The sequence below is a fragment of the Epargyreus clarus genome, unplaced genomic scaffold (genome assembly GCF_041222505.1).
Source record: "Epargyreus clarus isolate Ecla_fem2 unplaced genomic scaffold, WU_Ecla_fem_2.2 ptg000025l, whole genome shotgun sequence".
Classification (NCBI taxonomy): Eukaryota; Metazoa; Arthropoda; class Insecta; order Lepidoptera; family Hesperiidae; genus Epargyreus; species Epargyreus clarus.
Genome location: NW_027332232.1, coordinates 1,619,555 through 1,640,683, shown reverse-complemented (window position 1 = coordinate 1,640,683; position 21,129 = coordinate 1,619,555). Strand labels below are relative to the sequence as shown.

Here is a 21,129-nt window from a genome sequence, read left to right as displayed (position 1 = left end):
TTGGATGTTACGTTGAATCAATTAAGGGAAAGAAAAATTGTTTGCCGAGTGTGTGCCTGTTTGTGTGCGTGTTTGTGTTTGTGAGTGAGTGTGCGTGAGTAAGTGCGTGTGTATATGTGTGTGTGAGTGTGTGTTTGTGAGTGTGAGAGAGAGACAGAGTGTGTGTCTCAGTGCGTGTGTGTGTGAGAGAAAGAGTGTGCGTGAGTGAGTGTTCTGCCAGTACTACCAGAACCCCTGCAACTTCGTCTTCGAGGATGTCACGCTGGATGTCATGCTGAAGCAGTTTAAAGAAGGTAAGAGATACTTTGTCGAGTGGGAGAGGGGAGAGGGGAGTAAAGTTAGTTTGTGTGAAAGAGAGAGATAGAGCGTATGCTTGAGTTTGTGTGTGTGCATGTGTGTTTGTGTGTGCTTGTGCGCGTGCGTATACAGTAGAACCCGCTTAAGACGATCACGCTTAATACGATTTCTCGCATAATACGCCATTTTACGCAAGTCCCTGCATTTTGAGACATGTTTTCATACATTTCTTAACGCTTAATACGCTTCGTCATCCCGTTTAATACGCCTAATTCGTAACTGGATTCGAATGTCGAACGCAAGCCTCCCAGCCAACCCGCTCGCACATTCCAAATGCGTCAAGCAAATAACAACCGATGGATCAGGGAATCATAAAGATCCTTAAACCAGGTTATAGGATAAGACTTATCGTTATCTTCAAGAAGTTGAACACGACCTTTGCAAGCGACCAAGCAAACGACCCTTGACCGTGCATGATGCGATTTTAAACATTGCCGCGGCATGGGAAGCAATTATGCCTGAAACCATTCAAAATAGTTTCAAGAAAGCAGGTTTCAGGAATAACGGGGTTGACGTCATAGTGGAAGAAGAAGAAGGACCCGTGATATAGCAGGGTTTTCCTGGATATTCTTCCATTAATGACAACGTGGCACCCTACGAAATTCAATCCATTGAAGATCTTATAGTTTTGCCTTATCCCGCTTAATACGTTTTCTCGCTTAAGACGCGTTTTTGGTTGGGTCCCTATGAAATCGTCTTAAACGGGTTTTACTGTATGTGTTGTGTGTTCGTGCGTGCGTGTGGCTATGTTTGTGAGAAAGAGAGTGTGTGTGTGTCTTTACCAGTACTACCAGAACCAGTGCAACTTCGTGTTTGAAGATATTATGTTGGATTATATGCTGAAGAAGTTTAAAGAAGGTAAAATATTTTTTTGCCAAGTGGAGAGTAGTGTTTGTGATCTTTCGTGGTTTAGTTAGTAAATTGGGTAAATTAACTATAATTGACGTTGCAAAGACAGTTTAATTGTATTGTTAAAAATAGTATGACTTCAAAATAGGTCACAAGTTCGTAAAAGTCGTACGAATTAGGTCACTTATTAAATCGTACGACTATATTATGTTATACAATGTGACTATTTGTACAGGTACTGGACTAATAAATTATATTTATTCGTACATTTATTCTTTTTTTTTTTAAATATATTTATTCGTACATTTATTCATTTTTTTTTTCTTTAAACAATGTGACAAATTCTTTTTTTTTTTAAATATATTTATTCGTATTCGTATTATTCGTACATTTATTCAATTGGTTAGGTTATTTTTTTTTTTTTTAAATATATTTATTCGTACATTTATTCAATTGGTTAGGTTAGGTTTTTTTTTTAATTGATTTCGAACGGGCTGATGGCGATCGACGTCATTTTTTGATGTTAAGAGCTTAGTTTCTAAAATCGATCGGTAGAGCCGTTTAAAAGTTATTAAAAAAAACATTTCAAACAAATGTTTCAAAAAGAACATTTCAAAAAAAAGTTTTTTGTAGTTTTTTTGAGGTTTCTCAAAATCTACCGGTTCGGATCGGATAATAATAAATTGTTTGTCCAGTACCCGTATTAATAATTATAAATTATTCGTACGGTAACCGTATTAATAGACTCAGCCTATGTTATACGCCCACTTCCCAATACGAATCGTAACTCGTGGCTCGTAAACTACAATGATCGTAACGTTATAGTCGCGATCGTAAATTGACTAGATGATAGCCTATTTAATAAAAATAGAATTATTAGGTGTGAGTGTGTGGTTAGTAGTAAGAGCCTATTGGTTAAGAAACTCGGCCTCTTGATCGAGGGGTCCGAGGTTCAAATCCCAGGCACGTCTGATTTTTCAAAGTTATGTGCGTATTACAAATTAATTATCACTTGCTTAAACGTTGAAAAAACAATTGAGGAAAACCGCTTACCAGAGAAATCTTTTAAAAAAAGTTTCCAAAGGTATGAGAAGTCTACCAATACGCACTTGTCCAGCGCGGTGGACTATGGTCTAATCCTCATTCTGAAAGGAGACCCGTGCCGTGTAAAAATATATGTTTCAACCTAACCAAACCCATCCAGGTTCTTGAAACACAGTTTCGACTAACTCAGGAACAAGAGGTTTCAAACTTCTGAATTGTACTTACAATTTTATGTCAATAAAGTTATTAGTATTATTATAAATCCTATAGTGTTTCATATATATCTACAGTGTTTCATACTGTATCTATCAGCGTAAATTATACAAGAAACTTATATATAGTTTTTATTGTCCTTTTGTTGTTTGATTGTATTTTTTATTTATTTTTTTCTTTTGTTTTATGTTATTTTTATTTTTTTTGTCTCTCTACATTATAGTATTTCATTTGTGTTGCAATTATCCGAATAAATGTTTCTTTCTTTCTTTCTTACTTAGTTGTATGACTACTAAGATATCTCCCCACCTCGTAAACTCTTAACAATCATGAGGTAGTACTGTAGGTAGTAAAATAAAAGTAAATTCTCCACGCATAAGACATAAAGTATATCTATACTTTGCACTACCAGACTGAAATATTGAAGCGGTGGCGTCTGTAAAAATAAACATAGTCTAGACCTGACATGATATGAATCATGCACGTCCAGGGCTGTCGTGACGCAAGAATGTAGAGAAATCATCTATATCTTATATATAATATTCTCGTGTCACAATGTTAGTTACCGTACTCCTTCAAACGACTTTACAGATTTTCACCAAATTTTATATGCATATTCAGTAGGTCTGAGAATCGGCTACTATCTATTTTTCATACCCCTAATTGATAAGCGTTGTTCACCCTTAACATTTATTTATTTTTGTTTTTATTTAAATAGCAACACAACGTTTGCCGGGTCAGCTAGTCTATATATATAATAAATATAGTTCAAAAAACTAAAAAACACGCTTTTATGATAAAATTAACTAAAAAGTAGAAAATCTAAATGAATCTAGGAATCAATTAAGGAACAGTAAATAGTATAATTGTGAAATAAATCTACAAAGTTTGAACGAAATCTGGCCGTTTAAAGTGGGTCAAAATCGCGCCCAAAGAAGTCGGTTACAAACATACAAACAAACATACAGGTGAAGCTAATAAAAAGCGTGTAAAAATTAATGTTTGCCTGTAGGTCCTTTATATAATCGTAAACTATGCATTTGATGATGATCTTTAGCAAAGTTGTTGTGCATGAGCCCACGACGGTTTCTGAGTTGGTACCAATTATCGACAGATGGCGCCACTGTAATACCGATATAGGTGTAGATTTTCAATTATATGTATGTCATGTTATTTTTAGGGTTCCGTACCCAAAGGGTAATAATGGAACCCTATTACTAAGACTTCGCTGTCTGTCCATCTGTCCGTCTGTCACAGGGCTATATCTCTGGAACCGTAATGGATAGACACATGAAATGTTTACAGAAGATGCATAACGGTGGCCGCTATAACAACAAATACCAAAAATAATATAAAGTTGAATATTAAAGGGGGTCTCCATACAACAAACCGGTATTTTTCGGCATTTTTCGATCTAACTGTTAAACGGTACTAGGAAGACGGTTGAACATTTTACAATCCGTTTACTACTGTAACTGGTATTATAATAAATGCAAATAACAACCATAAAACATATTTTAATATAGTTATTTTAATTTTATAATACGTTGTTTACGTATCATTCATCATCACCCCAACGCCATATATTGTTGTGTGATATAACTAAGTATTGTTCAAAATAATAAAATGAATAAAAATAAGTGAAAAGTAATGAACATTTGGTGGTACGGAAGCCGCCATGTGCGAGTTCAACTCGTACTTGGCGAATTATTTTAAAATGCGGCCAAAGCCGCGGGCACTTCTAGTAAATAAAGAAAATTAAGTAGGTATTTCTTCTTAATACCAAAATAACAGCTTTTTACTTATTGCATATCACAGTAATTAATAACAGCAGTGTTAAGTGCTGCTGTAAGTAAAAACTAAAAACCACGCTAAAATCGCACAAGGAAAATTGTTAATCCTGTATCCTGACGATCCTGATCAGGAGAATAGGATAAAATTATTAAAATCGTGTATTGTCATCGGTTTTTGATAATTGTTCAAAATTTTAAATTAATCGGACCGTTCAAAGTGGATAAAAATCGAGTTGAAAGATTCCGTTACATACATACATTCAGGTCAAGATCATAGATTAGTAAAGATACTTCGCCGCCTTGAAATTGAATGAAGCCACAAATGGCTTATTATCGTAAGTTCTTTTTTTGAATTCTTGACAAATAAAAATATTTTTAGAGAAGTTTTACGAATAAATAACTAATACTGCGTAATTTACATGAATTTACATAATAAATAAATAATTATTTCAAATATTTTAGGGATATTTTAGCACGGAGACGTGGCAAAACTTTTTTACGCAAGTATTTCAATTCTCAAAACTGGGTACATTCTCTAGTTAGGAGTGAGTAATCTTTACTAATCTATGGTAAAGATAATAAAAGCGTGGTAAAAATAACTTTCCTGAGGGATAGATACAAAATTCTGCACGCGGGCGATGTCGCGGGTGAAAGCTTGTATTTAATAAGTTTATTTTCAAGTGTCAGTACCCAACCCTAGAAATTCGCAAGTAAATAAGATCCCTGATAGTATTCTGGCAAGCGCCGCTGTTTTCATTTTCTAATTGTACATAAATAAGCCAACTTTCGCATGTGGCTTTGTTTGCAATGTTTACTTTGTATGCCCTTGATATGTTGAACATTGAGGTCGAAAACAAAACGTGTGATATATACGCCTGTTATTTATAATCAATCTATCGGTTGTTTGTCCAAAGATCAATATTTAACAGTTAGTTTATATACTAGACTAGCTGACCCGGCAAACTTTGTACCTCCCCAAAATCTATTTATCAAATATATTTCATATAAAATATAGCCTATGTTACTCGTGGATAATGTAGCTTTCGAATGGAGAAAGAATTTTTAATATCGGTTCAATAGTTTTTGAGCCTATTCATTACAACCAAACAAACAAAGTTTTCCTCTTTATAATATTAGTGTAGAAAACAAGCGGATAAAGGGGGGTCGAATGGGGTGATCCGCTCCGGGCCTTGGGTCCTAGGGGCTCCTCCAAAAGTTCCCAACCTTTCCGAACTAAGAAGCAGTGGTTGAAATGATCATATACTCGTAGATAAAAAACTCTTTGTATGTAATATGTAATCCGTAGCACTACCATGAGTTGGCATAGAAACGCCACTATAGAAATTGTAAATAGAAAACTATTGTCATTTTGCTAGTGAATAACATAACTACTATCGTTACGGTATTTCTTGACAACGTCTGTCAAATTAATGACTCATGGGACCGAATTTGTATGGCAATAGATCATAATGACATTCGCTAGCGATTTGATTTCGATAGGTTTTTTACGTTACGAGTGGCAAACTACGGAATTTAGTTCTACGAGTAACCACCAGAGGCGCTGTACAATTTTTCATACCTTTATTTTACGCAGTCGCTAGCGAGTAATACTTTTGTAAACTCATGGTAGTGCTACAGCTTAAGGTCATCAGTACCAAATTATCTGTGCCATGTACAACATATGTGGAAAGTCGTCGATATCAATTTGAAATACGTATCACTGAATTACGAATTCTTGGGCGAAAAATTTAATGAACTTTTTAGACTCGGGCCTCCAATCTACTTTACGCCCCGGACATTATTCAACATTACTGCTGACCTCGGGCGAGTTTGATCCGCCACTGCTATTTTTTTTTTATAATATAAGAGTAGCAGACGAGCATGCAGTCCACCTGATGGTAAGTGGCTACTGCCGCCCATGGACATCTGTAATCAACCGATAGGATTAGATATTCCTACCCGAGGTCGGCCACAGATGCGCAGCTACTCCTGAGGACTAAGCTGGAACGCCTCGGAAAAGTATGTCTCCCTTACCACACCCTTCAAACCGGAACACAGCAGCGCCTAACACTGCTGTTATTAGGTAGATATAGGTGTGGCGGTGGTGCCGCCGGAGTCGAACCACAAAGGGTTCTACCACCTTCTATTGTTAGATTTCGACCCTTGGATAGATAGGTGGTAGAACCCTCTATGGTTCGACTCTTGCGGCACCGCCACACCTATTTCTGTTATAACAGCAATGTTAAACGCTGTTACGCAGATATACTCTTCCGAGGCGTTCTAGTTTAGTCCTCAGGGGTAGCGGCGCATTTGTGCTCGAGCTCAGGTGGGAATCTGTTCTTGCCTGGGGTTGAATTCAGATGTCCATGGGCGGCAGTAGCCATTTATAGTCCGCGTAACCGCTAGTCCGCCCTGAATATAGATATAGAACGCGTGGCAATAGCAAATTGTATAACTACACCTGCTCGCAACAACTTCAAGCGGACTAGCAGTTTGGCGGGGACTATACCATCAGCTAGACTACATACTCATCTGCTAATCCTATATATTATATAAAAAATAAAGATTTTTTGACAGCAATACGAAAAAAAACAAAAAGGCTTTATTTTTTTTAATATACGTTTATTTTTCCCCAGGTTACAAGGGTCACATGGCGTTCGTGCAGCGCATCGAGGAGGGCGACGGGGACCCGGTGTACGAGACCGTGGGGCTGGTCACGCTCGAGGACGTCATCGAGGAGATGATCCAGGCGGAGATCGTGGACGAGAGCGACGTCATCTGTGAGTAGGGCGGCGTGCCGATGTTGTTTATATTGCTATATTTTTTAGTGGGTATTTAGGGGCATTTTGTAGAGTTATGTTACGAATCAGACGGGACATGGGACATTCCAACTTAGTCTTTGGTCGACTGTTCTTTGGTATATTAGGCGTTTAGATTTAGTCATCATTAGACAACTGTTTAAATCAATGTCACGTGGCACATTAGGCGTTCCGATTTAGTCTTTATTATAATAAGGTTTAAAACGACCTTAAGCGTGCTTGGGTAAGCTTTAGAGCTACAAATTTAGTCGAACATTAGGCATTCCGATTTAGTCTCTATCCGAAAAAGGTTCAAATCGTGTAGGACATCCTACTGTTAGTGTCTGATTTCCCTTCATGCATTTCATTAGGCATTCCAATTTAGTCTGCAGCGTAAAAGTTTTAAATTTCGAATGGGGACTTCAAATACAGCCCATATAAGTATGTACGGCACTCGAGGCGTTCCAAAATAGACCCCAGGTCACGGACACATGTCGTTCGTGCAGCATCGAGGAGGGCGACGGGGACCCGGTGTACGAGACCGTGGGGCTGGTCACGCTCGAGGACGTCATCGAGGAGATGATCCAGGCCGAGATCGTGGACGAGAGCGACGTCATCTGTGAGTAGGGCGGCGTGCCGATGTTGTTAATATTGCTATATGTTTTAGTGGGTATATAGGGGCATTTTGTAGAGTTATGTTACGAATCAGACGGGACATGGTGCGTTCTAACTTAGTCTTTGGTCGACTCTTCTTTGGTATATTAGGCGTTTCGTTTTAGTCATCGTTAGACCACTGTTTAAATCAATTTCACGTGGCACATTAGGCGTTCCGATTTAGTTTTTATTATAAAAAGGTTTAAAACAACCTAAAGCGTGCTTAGGTAAGCTTTTGAGCTACAAATTTAGTGGAACATTAGGCATTCCGATTTAGTCTTTATTAGGAAAAGCTTCAAATGGTTTAAAACATCCTATCGTAAGTCTCGGAGTTTTTAGTCACGTGGTACATAAGGCATTCCAATTTAGTCTATAGGTTCAAAGACCATAGTATCAATGGGGGATCAATGGGGAAAAAACAGTCTTCACGAGTACGTTAGACACTCGAGGCGTGCCAACATAGACCAGGTCAAGGACACATGTCGTTCGTGCAGCGCATCGAGGAGGGCGACGGGGACCCGGTGTACGAGACCGTGGGGCTGGTCACGCCGAGGACGTCATCGAGGAGATGATCCAGGCCGAGATCGTGGACGAGAGCGACGTCATCTGTGAGTGGGGCGGCGTGCCGATGTTGTTCATATTGCTAGATGGTCTATAATGTGCATTATAATGTTTCTAGGAGATTAGAGATGATTTGCGGTTTTCGGATAGAGGTCCTTCTAGCTTAGCCTTCGGTCAAAAGTTATCTGGCACAAAAGGCGTTCCGATTTAGTATGTGGTTATTCTAGTTTAGTCTTTGGTCGAAAGTTATCTGGCACATTAGGCGTCCCGGTTTAGTCTTTATTGTAAAAAGTTTCAAAACTACTTAAAGCTTGAGAGCTACAAGTTAAGTGGAACATTAGGCATTCCGATTTAGTCACTTTCCGAAAAAGGTTCAAATCGTGTAGAATATTCTACTGGAAGTCTTAGAGTTTTGGTCACGTGGTACATTAGGCATTCCAATTTAGTCTGCAGCGAAAAAGGTTACGTTTCGAATGGAGCTTGGAAATATAGTCCTCACAAACACATTTGGGACTTGAGGCGTTCCAACATAGACCAGGTCTCGGACACATGTCGTTCGTGTAGCATCGAGGAGGCGACGGGGACCCGGTGTACGAGACCGTGGGGCTGGTCACGCTCGAGGACGTCATCGAGGAGATGATCCAGGCGGAGATCGTGGACGAGAGCGACGTCATCTGTGAGTGGGGCGAGCGTGCCGATGTTGTTCATATTGCTATATGTTTTAGTGGGTATATAGGGGCATTTTGTAGGTATGTCACCAAATCAGACGGGACATGGGGCATTCCAACTTAGTCTTTGGTCGACTGTTCTTTGGTATATTAGGTGTTTCGATTTAGTCATCATTAGACAACTGTTTAAATCAATGTCACGTGGCACATTAGGCGTTCCAATTTAGTCTTTAATATAAAAAGGTTTAAAACGACTTAAAGCGTGCTTAGGTAAGCTTTAGAGCTACAAATTTAGTGGAACATTAGGCATTCCGATTTAGTCTTTACTAGAAAAAGGTTCACATACTTTCGAACATTCTACTATAAGAGTACCGGACGTCTCAGAGGTCAGGTCACGTGGTACATTAAGCATTCCAATTTAGTTTGTAGCTTTAAAAACTATAGCTGGAATGGGGCATCGAAATATAAAATCCTATTTTAGATATTCTTACAGAAGGTCTTATTTATTATGTCTTAAAACATAACTCATTAGGCACATTGAGTGTGCTAACTTAGTCTTTAGCGAACAAAACATCATTTTATTTTAAAATTCTCTGTTCTAGCCGACAACCGTACGAAGAAGCGGTTGATGCGCCCGCTGAACCGCTTCCAGGACCTGGCGTCATTCGCGGGCCACCAGCACCAGCGGGTGCACGTGTCCCCGCAGCTCGTGCTCGCCGCCTTCCAGTTCCTCAGCACCAGTGAGTACCTGGGCCACGATGGGCCAGGCTGGACCATGACGGGCCATGTTGGACATAATGGACTGGCTGGGCCATGATGGACTACGCTGGTCCATGATGGACCACGCTGTGGCATGATGGGCCACGTAGGGCTATGATGAGCCACGTTCCGCCATGATGGACCACGCTGGGCCATAGTGACAGTATGACTGGGTGTCTTATTTTACGCAATTCTAGGTAATTTTTATTTCTTGCGCTGTGCCGCAGGGAGTACGACTGGGGCAAGCTGGTCCATATTGCCCCAGTATGATTGGCTTTCTTTCGGAATGCTACATAAAAGTATGACTTCTATACTCTTCAAACCAAAACACAGCAGCGCTTAAAACTGTTATAACAGAAATAGATGTGGCGGTGGTGACACTGATTCACAAAGGAGTCTACCCCCTTCTATTTTCTGAAAAAGTTTTCTTTTTTTAGGTGTTATTGTCTGCGCCAAACTGCTAGTCCGCTCTGAAGTTGTTGCGCACAACCATAAGCATATATTTTGTTGCAACGTAAGGGCATACTAACGCAGCTATGTACCCGCGGGCGAGAGCGGGCACTCGTCCCGCTAATATCTACAATTTGGTATTCGACGCGACTCGTTTCTATATTCAGAGCAGACTAGCAGTTTGGTGCGGACTATACCTATGGAGCAACGTAGTCCAGCATGCCGCAGTCCTACCAACAGCATAACACTTAAAAAGAATCCATAATAAAGAATTGTTTGATATTATTTCCTTCATCAGGTGTGGACCCCTTCCGCGCGGACATGATATCAGAGACAGTACTCCGTCGTCTGCTGAAACAAGACGTGGTCCAGCATGTGAAGCTGCGCGGAGATGAAGCGAAGGATGATCCGAAACGCTACGTGTTCCAGGAGGGGAAGCCGGTGAGTGGCCATGTGACGAAACTACTGTTGATTATACTTTAGGGTTCCATACCCTAAGGTTAAAAACTGAACTCTATTACTAAGCTTCCATTGCTAACACTTTTAATTCATTCCAACTTTTCTTTTCGATCTTTTACACATTCACTGCTTCGTTCTACAATTCATTTAGTTGTTCTTTTATTCACTCATTCAATTGTAATATTTTTTTATAATATAGGACTAGCAGACGAGATGATGGGAAGTGGCTTCTGCCGCTCATAGACATCTGTAATCAACCCCAGATAGGATTAGATATTCCTACCTGAGGTCGTCCACAGATACGCCGCTTCCCCCTGAGGACTAAGCTGAAACGATTTGAAATAGAAGCTGGAACGCTTTCTTACCACACCCTTTAAACCAGAACGCAGCAGCGCTTAACGTTGCTGTTATGAGGCAGAAATAGGTGTGGAGGTGGTACGCCCGGATTCGAATCACAAAGGGTTCTACCACCTTCATTTTCTTTCTTTCACTAATTCATTTAATTGTAATATATTCATTCATTCACTCGTAAGCTAAAAACACTGTAGTATTACAATTCCGCTGTTAATACGCTTAATTAAAACTTTCTTGTCGATCTTCGATCTTTACACGTTCACTGCCTCATTCTACAGTTCATTCAATTGTTACTTCCGTCACTCATTCATCTTATTGTAATTGTAATTCATCAAATTATAGATATTGTATTGTATGAATGTATACATCATCATCATCATCATCAACCTATTATTGTCTTGGCTGGGCACGGGTCTCCTCTCAGAATACAAATTTTTCAAGCTCCTCATTTCTTTTATTTATAACTAAATGTTCTTTATTTCATACCAGGTGGACTACTTCGTGCTGATCCTGGAGGGCCGCGTGGAGGTGACGGTGGGCCGCGAGAACCTCGTGTTCGAGGCGGGGCCCTTCACGTACTTCGGTGTACAGGCGCTCACGCAGAACATCGGCGTCGGTGAGTCACATACATACACACATACAGACAGACAGACAGACGCACACAGGCGCTCACGCAGAACATCGGCGTCGGTGAGTAGCATACATACACACATACAGACAGACAGACAGACGCACACAGGCGCTCACGCAGAACATCGGCGTCGGTGAGTAACATACATACACACATACACACATGCAGACAGACAGACAGACAGACAGACGCACACAGGCGCTCACGCAGAACATCGGCGTCGGTGAGTAGCATACATACACACATACACACATGCAGACAGACGCACACAGGCGCTCACGCAGAACATCGGCGTCGGTGAGTAACATACATACACACATACAGACAGACAGACAGACGCACACAGGCGCTCACGCAGAACATCGGCGTCGGTGAGTAGCATACATACACACATACACACATGCAGACAGACGCACACAGGCGCTCACGCAGAACATCGGCGTCGGTGAGTAACATACATACACACATACACACATGCAGACAGACGCACACAGGCGCTCACGCAGAACATCGGCGTCGGTGAGTAACACATACACACATACAGACAGACAGACAGACAGACGCACACAGGCGCTCACGCAGAACATCGGCGTCGGTGAGTGACATACATACACACAGACAGACAGACAGACAGACGCACACAGGCGCTCACGCAGAACATCGGCGTCGGTGAGTAACACATACACACATACAGACAGACAGACAGACAGACGCACACAGGCGCTCACGCAGAACATCGGCGTCGGTGAGTGACATACATACACACAGACAGACAGACAGACAGACGCACACAGGCGCTCACGCAGAACATCGGCGTCGGTGAGTAACACATACACACATACAGACAGACAGACAGACAGACGCACACAGGCGCTCACGCAGAACATCGGCGTCGGTGAGTGACATACATACACACAGACAGACAGACAGACAGACGCACACAGGCGCTCACGCAGAACATCGGCGTCGGTGAGTAACACACATACACACATACAGACAGACAGACAGACGCACACAGGCGCTCACGCAGAACATCGGCGTCGGTGAGTAACATACATACACACATACAGACAGACAGACAGACAGACGCACACAGGCGCTCACGCAGAACATCGGCGTCGGTGAGTAACATACATACACACATACAGACAGACAGACAGACAGACGCACACAGGCGCTCACGCAGAACATCGGCGTCGGTGAGTAGCATACATACACACATACAGACAGACAGACAGACGCACACAGGCGCTCACGCAGAACATCGGCGTCGGTGAGTGGCATACATACACACATACAGACAGACAGACAGACGCACACAGGCGCTCACGCAGAACATCGGCGTCGGTGAGTAGCATACATACACACATACAGACAGACAGACAGACGCACACAGGCGCTCACGCAGAACATCGGCGTCGGTGAGTAGCATACATACACACATACAGACAGACAGACAGACGCACACAGGCGCTCACGCAGAACATCGGCGTCGGTGAGACACACACACACACGCAGGCAGACAGACAGACAGACAGACGCACACAGGCGCTCACGCAGAACATCGGCGTCGGTGAGTAGCATACATACACACATACAGACAGACAGACAGACGCACACAGGCGCTCACGCAGAACATCGGCGTCGGTGAGTAGCATACATACACACATACAGACAGACAGACAGACGCACACAGGCGCTCACGCAGAACATCGGCGTCGGTGAGTAGCATACATACACACATACAGACAGACAGACAGACGCACACAGGCGCTCACGCAGAACATCGGCGTCGGTGAGTGGCATACATACACACATACAGACAGACAGACAGACGCACACAGGCGCTCACGCAGAACATCGGCGTCGGTGAGTAGCATACATACACACATACAGACAGACAGACAGACGCACACAGGCGCTCACGCAGAACATCGGCGTCGGTGAGTAGCATACATACACACATACAGACAGACAGACAGACGCACACAGGCGCTCACGCAGAACATCGGCGTCGGTGAGACACACACACACACGCAGGCAGACAGACAGACAGACAGACGCACACAGGCGCTCACGCAGAACATCGGCGTCGGTGAGTAGCATACATACACACATACAGACAGACAGACAGACGCACACAGGCGCTCACGCAGAACATCGGCGTCGGTGAGTAGCATACATACACACATACAGACAGACAGACAGACGCACACAGGCGCTCACGCAGAACATCGGCGTCGGTGAGACACACACACACACGCAGGCAGACAGACAGACAGACAGACGCACACAGGCGCTCACGCAGAACATCGGCGTCGGTGAGTAGCATACATACACACATACAGACAGACAGACAGACGCACACAGGCGCTCACGCAGAACATCGGCGTCGGTGAGTGGACACACAAACACACCGACAGACAGACAGACGCACACAGGCGCTCACGCAGAACATCGGCGTCGGTGAGTGACATGCATACACACATACAGACAGACAGACGCACACAGGCGCTCACGCAGAACATCGGCGTCGGTGAGTAGCATACATACACACATACAGACAGACAGACAGACGCACACAGGCGCTCACGCAGAACATCGGCGTCGGTGAGACACACACACACACGCAGGCAGACAGACAGACAGACAGACGCACACAGGCGCTCACGCAGAACATCGGCGTCGGTGAGTAGCATACATACACACATACAGACAGACAGACAGACGCACACAGGCGCTCACGCAGAACATCGGCGTCGGTGAGACACATACATACACACATACAGACAGACAGACAGACGCACACAGGCGCTCACGCAGAACATCGGCGTCGGTGAGTGACATGCATACACACATACAGACAGACAGACGCACACAGGCGCTCACGCAGAACATCGGCGTCGGTGAGACACACACACACACACACACAGGCGTACACAGGCACTCGCTCATACATACATGCACAGAGGCACTCACGCAGAACATCGGCGTCGGTGAGACACACACACACACACGCGCTTAGACAGACACGCGCACACACACACGCACACACACACACACACACACACGCACACACACACGCGCGCGCGCACATACAACCATGCCCACATCAAATACACAATACACGCACACAGGTATACGCACAAACACGCAAAGACATATGCACGCACACACACATATACAGCCACGCACGCACACACTCATACACAAGCGCATTCACATCCAAGCATGAATACACGCACGCAAACTACGCACATACACGTACACGTGGCACACACGTTCACACACACGTACACATACATAAACAGACACAGACAGACAAACACACACACAAGAACTCATTTCTACTACCATTGAAAACTATCCCTTAACTTTTAATATATTGTTTCAGCGGAATCCCCAGCGCCCTCAACCCTGGGGTCCTTGCAGAACCTGAACATGGACTCCATGTTGCGCCACACCTTCGTGCCAGACTACTCCGTGAAGGCTATCGCTGAGCTCTACTACCTCACCATCAAACGGTAAGACATAGTCAGAGAATCCTCTGGTTCGAGGTATAGTCCGCGCCAAACTTCTAGTCTGCTCTGAAGTTGTTGCGCGCAGGTGTAGTCAGAGAGCCAATGCGGTCGAACACAACCACAAGCATATACAAGTCCCCGCTGGGAGAGCAGGGTCGGGGGACAATTTGGTGTTACGACGTGACTTATTTCTATATTCAGAGCGGACTAGAAGTTTGACGCGGCCTCTACCACCGTCACATCTATCGGGTATAACAGTAATGTAGCGCTGCTGTGTTTTGATTTGAAGTGTGGTAAGAGACATACTTTTCCGAGGCATTCCAGCTTAGTCATCATTGGTATCGGCGCATCTTTGGCCGACCTCAAGTAGGAAACTAATCCTATCTGGGGTTATTTACAGATAGGGCAGTAGCCACTTACCATGAGATGTACTGCATGCTCGTCTGCTACTCGTATATTATAAAAAAATGTGTTTCATATTTTTATTACTTTTGGTTCTTATTTCATTACTTTTATTTTTACAAAAAAAATCTTAAAGGTATGTGAAGTCTACCAATACGCACTTGTCCAGCGCGGTGGACTATGGCTTAATCCTTCTCATTCTGAGAGGAGACCCGCGCCCAGCAGTGGGACAGTGATGGGTTGATGATGATGATTTCATTACTTTACTCTTCCCCAGCTCCATGTACCTGGCAGCTAAGCGCGCCACCCTTATGGAGAAGGGTGCTCTCACTAAGGGTGGGACCAACGAACAGATCGAGCCCGAAGTAGACAAGGTATGGATAAAATTATAATTATATTTTCAAAGGTAGAACCCTCTGTGGTTCGACTCCGGCGGCACCGCCACAAATATTTCTGTTATAACAGCAGTGTAGCGCTGCTGTGTTCTGGTTTGAAGTGTGGTAAGGGAGACAGACTTTTCCGAGGCGTTCCAGCTTAAGTTAAGTTCTCAGGGTTAGCAAAGCTTATTGCTGACCCCAGGTAGCAATGTAATCTTATCTGGGGTTGATTACAGATGTCCATGGGCGGCAGTAGTCACATCAGAGGCACTGCAAGCAAGTTTGTTACCTCTAAAATTTAAATAAAATAAATTGTACGGTTTTATAGTATGTCTAAGATAAACATTTGCCATCAAAAACATAAATTGTATAAAAACAAGTCTCACAACTTAATTCTTCTACCGTAAAAAGTTGTGAAATCCATGTAATACCAAGTCAGTTAATTTATTCAGTCTCTACTTAAGGGACCTTCTGTCTTAAATTATTTCGTAATTAGCTAAATTAACAGCTTATGAGAACATAATATTAAATTTTTTTTTCGTTTATAAATTTAAATAAATAGACTGACTTGGCAATTCAGGCTTCTAGTTTTATCTACAACGAAGTAACGGGAGGTAGAAAGTAGCCTGAATTGCTTCAAGAAAAGAATGATACGGCCGTGCCTTTTTTGTTCGATTTGGCAGGGGCACAGTCGTGCCCCCAGATAGGTAGAGATTTGTATGTAAAAAACGAAATTACGAAATTTTTATATTTATGAATTCTAATTGTATTTTTCAGTTACTTCGCGAAGGTGATAAGTTGGATGATATCATTGAAAACGACAAAACGGCGAAACAGGTAAATATGCTTACTATTTTATATGTTTTTTTTTATCTTAGGAGTAATTAATCGAAATGATTTTTTATACGAAGTTGCATTATTTTTATTAAATGTAAACATTATGTGAATTTTATTTTTAGCATTTTTGAATGACAAGTAAAAATACTACTATAAATATCTAAATTACTGTATAATATGATAATGTAAGTATGTTCTATATCGTTACATATATAATATAATTTAAATTTAATTTAATAATAATATATTTCTTCTGTCTCACGCTGTCAGACTTTGGAAGTGCCTAAATCTAGATACTAGATTAGGTAAAAAAGGTAAAATTAATATAGGAAATTATTATAAGTTATCTAAACTAATATTATAAAGAGGAAAACTTTGTTTGTTTGTTTGTTTGGTTGTAATAAATAGGCTCAAAAACTACTGGACCGATTTTAAAAATTCTTTCACCATTTGAAAGCTACATTATCCACGAGTAACATAGGCTATATTTTATATGAAATATATTTGATAAATAAATTTTGAGGCGGTACAAAGTTTTCCGGGTCAGCTAGTTTATAATATAGTACGTTGAATTGTCCATCGAAGAGTAGAACTAATATAGTTCGACTCCGGCGGCACCACCGTCACACCTATTTCTGTTATAACAGCAGTGTTAAGCGCTGCTGTGTTCTGGTTTGAAGTGTGGTAAGAGACATACTTAACCGAGGCATTCCAGCTTAGTTCTCAGTGGTGGCGCATCTGTGCACTATCTCAGGTAGGAATCGAATCTATCTGGGGTTGATTACAGATGTCCATACGGCAGTAGCTTACCATCAGGTGGACTGCTTGTCTGCTACTCCTATATTATAAAAAGACTTATACTATCACTGTTTAATTTCAAAAACCGATCGCCGTTTCTAGGAAGAAATTGTCAAAACTGTCACTGGTTAATGTCAAAAACCGATCAGTATATCTAGGCAGAAATTGTCAATTTTCGGTCGTATTTAGGCAAAAATTGGATCGATAGATCATTTATTAGTAACATACCTTAATCTATGATATTTTCTCCACAGTTCTCACCGGTGTCGGCCACTCCGCTGACTAATTCAACCTTCAAGCCGTACGAACAAGATTCTGAAGAAGAAAAACTACTGAAGAAGTGAAGTATGGTGCCGCTGTTGTACTTACAGGCGAGAGAGAATGAGAAATTTTCAAAAAAAAAAATTTTTTAAGTTTTTTTTGTGATCATTGAAATATTTTTTTGTTTAATTGTTTCAATTTTGCTGATTTTGTAATCAAAGATATTTTACTAATAATTTGAAAAAATGTTTAAAGATTTTGATTTTTTTTTTTAATTTTTTAAAATTCTCTTTTTATTTTTTGTACGATTATTTCAATTTTGCTTATTTGTAATCAATGTTGTTTTGTTAATATATTTTTTGAATTCCGAAAAAAATTGAATTAAAGTTACTTTACTAATAATTTTAGATCTTTTTGCATTTTTCGATAAAAACTAATTCAATAATAAACTAAATTTGGAGGAACGGTAGTGCCTCCGCCAAGTCGAGCCAAAATACGTATATTGTAACATTGTCTATTTGTATAAGAATAACATTTTGATAATTTTGAAAATGTTTCATTTCAATGAATAATTGCTATAAAAAGTGTTAATCATTTTTTTTTACCCTTTAACAATCAAACTTATAATATTTCAAAAACAAATTCACATTTTCCATAATTTCCAAATTAAGAATGTTTTTTTCGCCAATTTTATTTCGAAAAATGTTTTTTTGTCGAGTATTCAAACAAACATAATATTTCAAATTTTATATATTTATAAATGGTTTCTAAAATAATATAATATTGAAGTATATAGTACAAAAACACAATAGTCAATTATTATTAAATTCTTTGATATAAATGGTATGATTTGATATGATTTTCCATAATATATATTCTATTTTTATAACCCGACAAACTTTTACGTGTGTGCGGTTTCCAAAAATACATTTCTTGATCATCATGAGCGATTTTTCAATTTCCCCATCTATAAATGACGTCACATCTTCAGGGGGTAGGAGAGGGTTGGCAGTGTGACAAGGGGTGGGAGGACTAAATTTCATGACGTCACATTTCAAAATGTAAAATTGTATATGTTGAAATGTGACGTCACGTCACATACACAGATAAGGGATGAAACAATAAAAAAACGTGTGACGTAATTTATAGATGGCCCCCATAAAGTATTAATTAAAAATACATATTAAAAATTAGAATTTATTTTAATTGTCAATAAATTTAATAACTTCAACATTAACATTAGAGATTTGTAACTTAAATATTGATAAATATAGTCTTTAAAATTTCCCACGTTTTAAGGAGTTCTGACAACCTGGCAACACTATATCGCCAGTGGCGCCCCCGCTAAGTTTGTCGGACTATAAAAAACAGTTATATTTTCAACTAAATAAGAATATTTTCATTTAACCATTAAACATCTTGGTATAGTCCGCGTAAAACTGCTAGTCCGCTCTGAATGTAGAAATGAATAGCGTTGCCATAGCAAATTGTGTGACTACACCTGCTCGCAACAACTTCAGAGCGGACTAGAAGTTTGGCGTGGACTATAACTATAAAAAGATTGCTTGTCTGTAAGTAAAGGCTTTATGGAACCTATGGCACTGCCAAAACGAAATTTATGACAATGCGAATGGTATATGCTTAAAATTGAGAAAATGTTGCTATTATTAAAACAATTCCGTTATTAATAATTAACCTATCCTATTTTTTGTCTATCGAAGATCGTTCGTTTCTCAATTTTTGGTCGTGATTTTTGGTAAGCAAGAAATGATACAGACAGAATACATAGCACAGATTGATTATTAATAAGGGCCATTACTATATTATACTTTGTTCGTAGTTAGATCCCAGAAACTGGCTGAGAATCACTGTTCTATCTTAAGACAGTGGTACTCAACGTTGATCCTATACAAACCTGTTAAATATATTAATAATATCAATATATTCTCGTAAACGTGTATTAGATTTACAATGTAAGCCTCTGTCGTATAGGCAGCGAAGCGATGTGTGGCGAGACTTGTCGCTAACCTATCGCAACACTCGCAACTAATTCGCCGAATAATATACCAAACATTGACGAGTATGTAAATGCAACACACAATTATAGTTATACAATTGATTCGCACTAAAGAATCGACAGCGACGAGAATTGACGAGTATTCCTAGCGAATACCGAATTCACCCGAGTAAATAATTTACATATTCGCGCTAGTTCGTCTATACACGGCGAATCACACATTGCTTAATTTACTCTCAACAAATTCGCCGAATAACTCGCTTAACAATGTCGAGTGTGTAAACATTCGTACAAGTATATCTTGTAGACTTACACGACACGAAATCTTGTCCCGACGCGATATCGTGTCGTATGCATACTTTACGAGGCGTTCCAGCTTAGTCCTTAGGGAAGCGGCGCTGTGGCTGACCTCAGGTAGGAGTCTAATCCTATCAGGGGTTGATTACAGATGTCCATACGACAGTAGCCTTACCATCAGGTGGACTGCATGCTCGTCTGCTACTCCTATATTATAAAAAGATCCCATAGCATCGGCATCGCTTCGAACTCTTCGCTGTGTGTACGACAGAGGGTTTAACGTATTTTTTTTATAATCCGACAAACATTTTTGTGTGTGGCAGTTTTCGAAAACAGTCATAAATTGTCAGCAATTTTTCAACTTATCTCACTTGCTTCAAGAACCTTTAAAAATTAAAATATTTGTAACAAATTTAATTTTTATAATTTCAATAATATTGTACTTTTTTGTGTATGTTATAAGTATTGCAGAACATTTATCCCTTAAATTGTAGTAAATATGAAGGAGCTGTATTGATTATATCCCAAATATTTATATCGATTTTTCAATTTCCTCTCGTAAAAAGTGTAATTTTTACTTTAAATTCATAAAATTACATTAAAAACTTGAAATCATGTTGTTTGTCAATAATTAATAATTTTAACATTATTATTAGAGATTTGTTACCTAAATATTGATAAATATTATCTTTAAAATTGAAAGTTAAAATATAATCTTTAAAATTGCAAAGTGAAATGTATATTTCTTTTTAAGAATAAATATCTTTAAGCAGAAATTTTTCCCTTCTTAGTTTGACAACCATTATAGTGCCAGTGGCGCCCTCACACAAAGAAGTTTGTCAGATTATACCTAACAATTAATTCTAGATTTTTTAAATAAGTTAGTATTGAGTATTTAATATGGCATTTGAAATGTAATTAGGTTTAGGTGAGACTGTTTGAGTTTGAGCACATGAAGCGTTCCGGTTTAGTTCTAGTTTGGCGTTCTAACTTAGTTCGGTTTAAAATGTTTTAGGCTATAGTATTCTG

General features: G+C 40.3%; 1 protein-coding gene across 1 annotated transcript in view; it reads left to right on the top strand.

Annotated features, from left to right (window-relative positions):
- LOC140752779 (unextended protein) overlaps nt 1-17,903 on the top strand; it is a 52,649-nt gene extending 34,746 nt beyond the window's left edge. The window contains exons 7-14 of the mRNA XM_073087129.1: nt 6,893-7,036; nt 9,540-9,677; nt 10,445-10,587; nt 11,449-11,575; nt 14,985-15,114; nt 15,791-15,887; nt 16,668-16,727; nt 17,780-17,903. Of these exons, the coding sequence (XP_072943230.1) occupies nt 6,893-7,036; nt 9,540-9,677; nt 10,445-10,587; nt 11,449-11,575; nt 14,985-15,114; nt 15,791-15,887; nt 16,668-16,727; nt 17,780-17,869 (929 nt within the window). The 3' untranslated portion in view covers nt 17,870-17,903. The remainder of the gene's footprint in view (nt 1-6,892; nt 7,037-9,539; nt 9,678-10,444; nt 10,588-11,448; nt 11,576-14,984; nt 15,115-15,790; nt 15,888-16,667; nt 16,728-17,779) is intronic.
- The last annotated feature ends 3,226 nt before the right edge of the window (nt 17,904-21,129 follow it).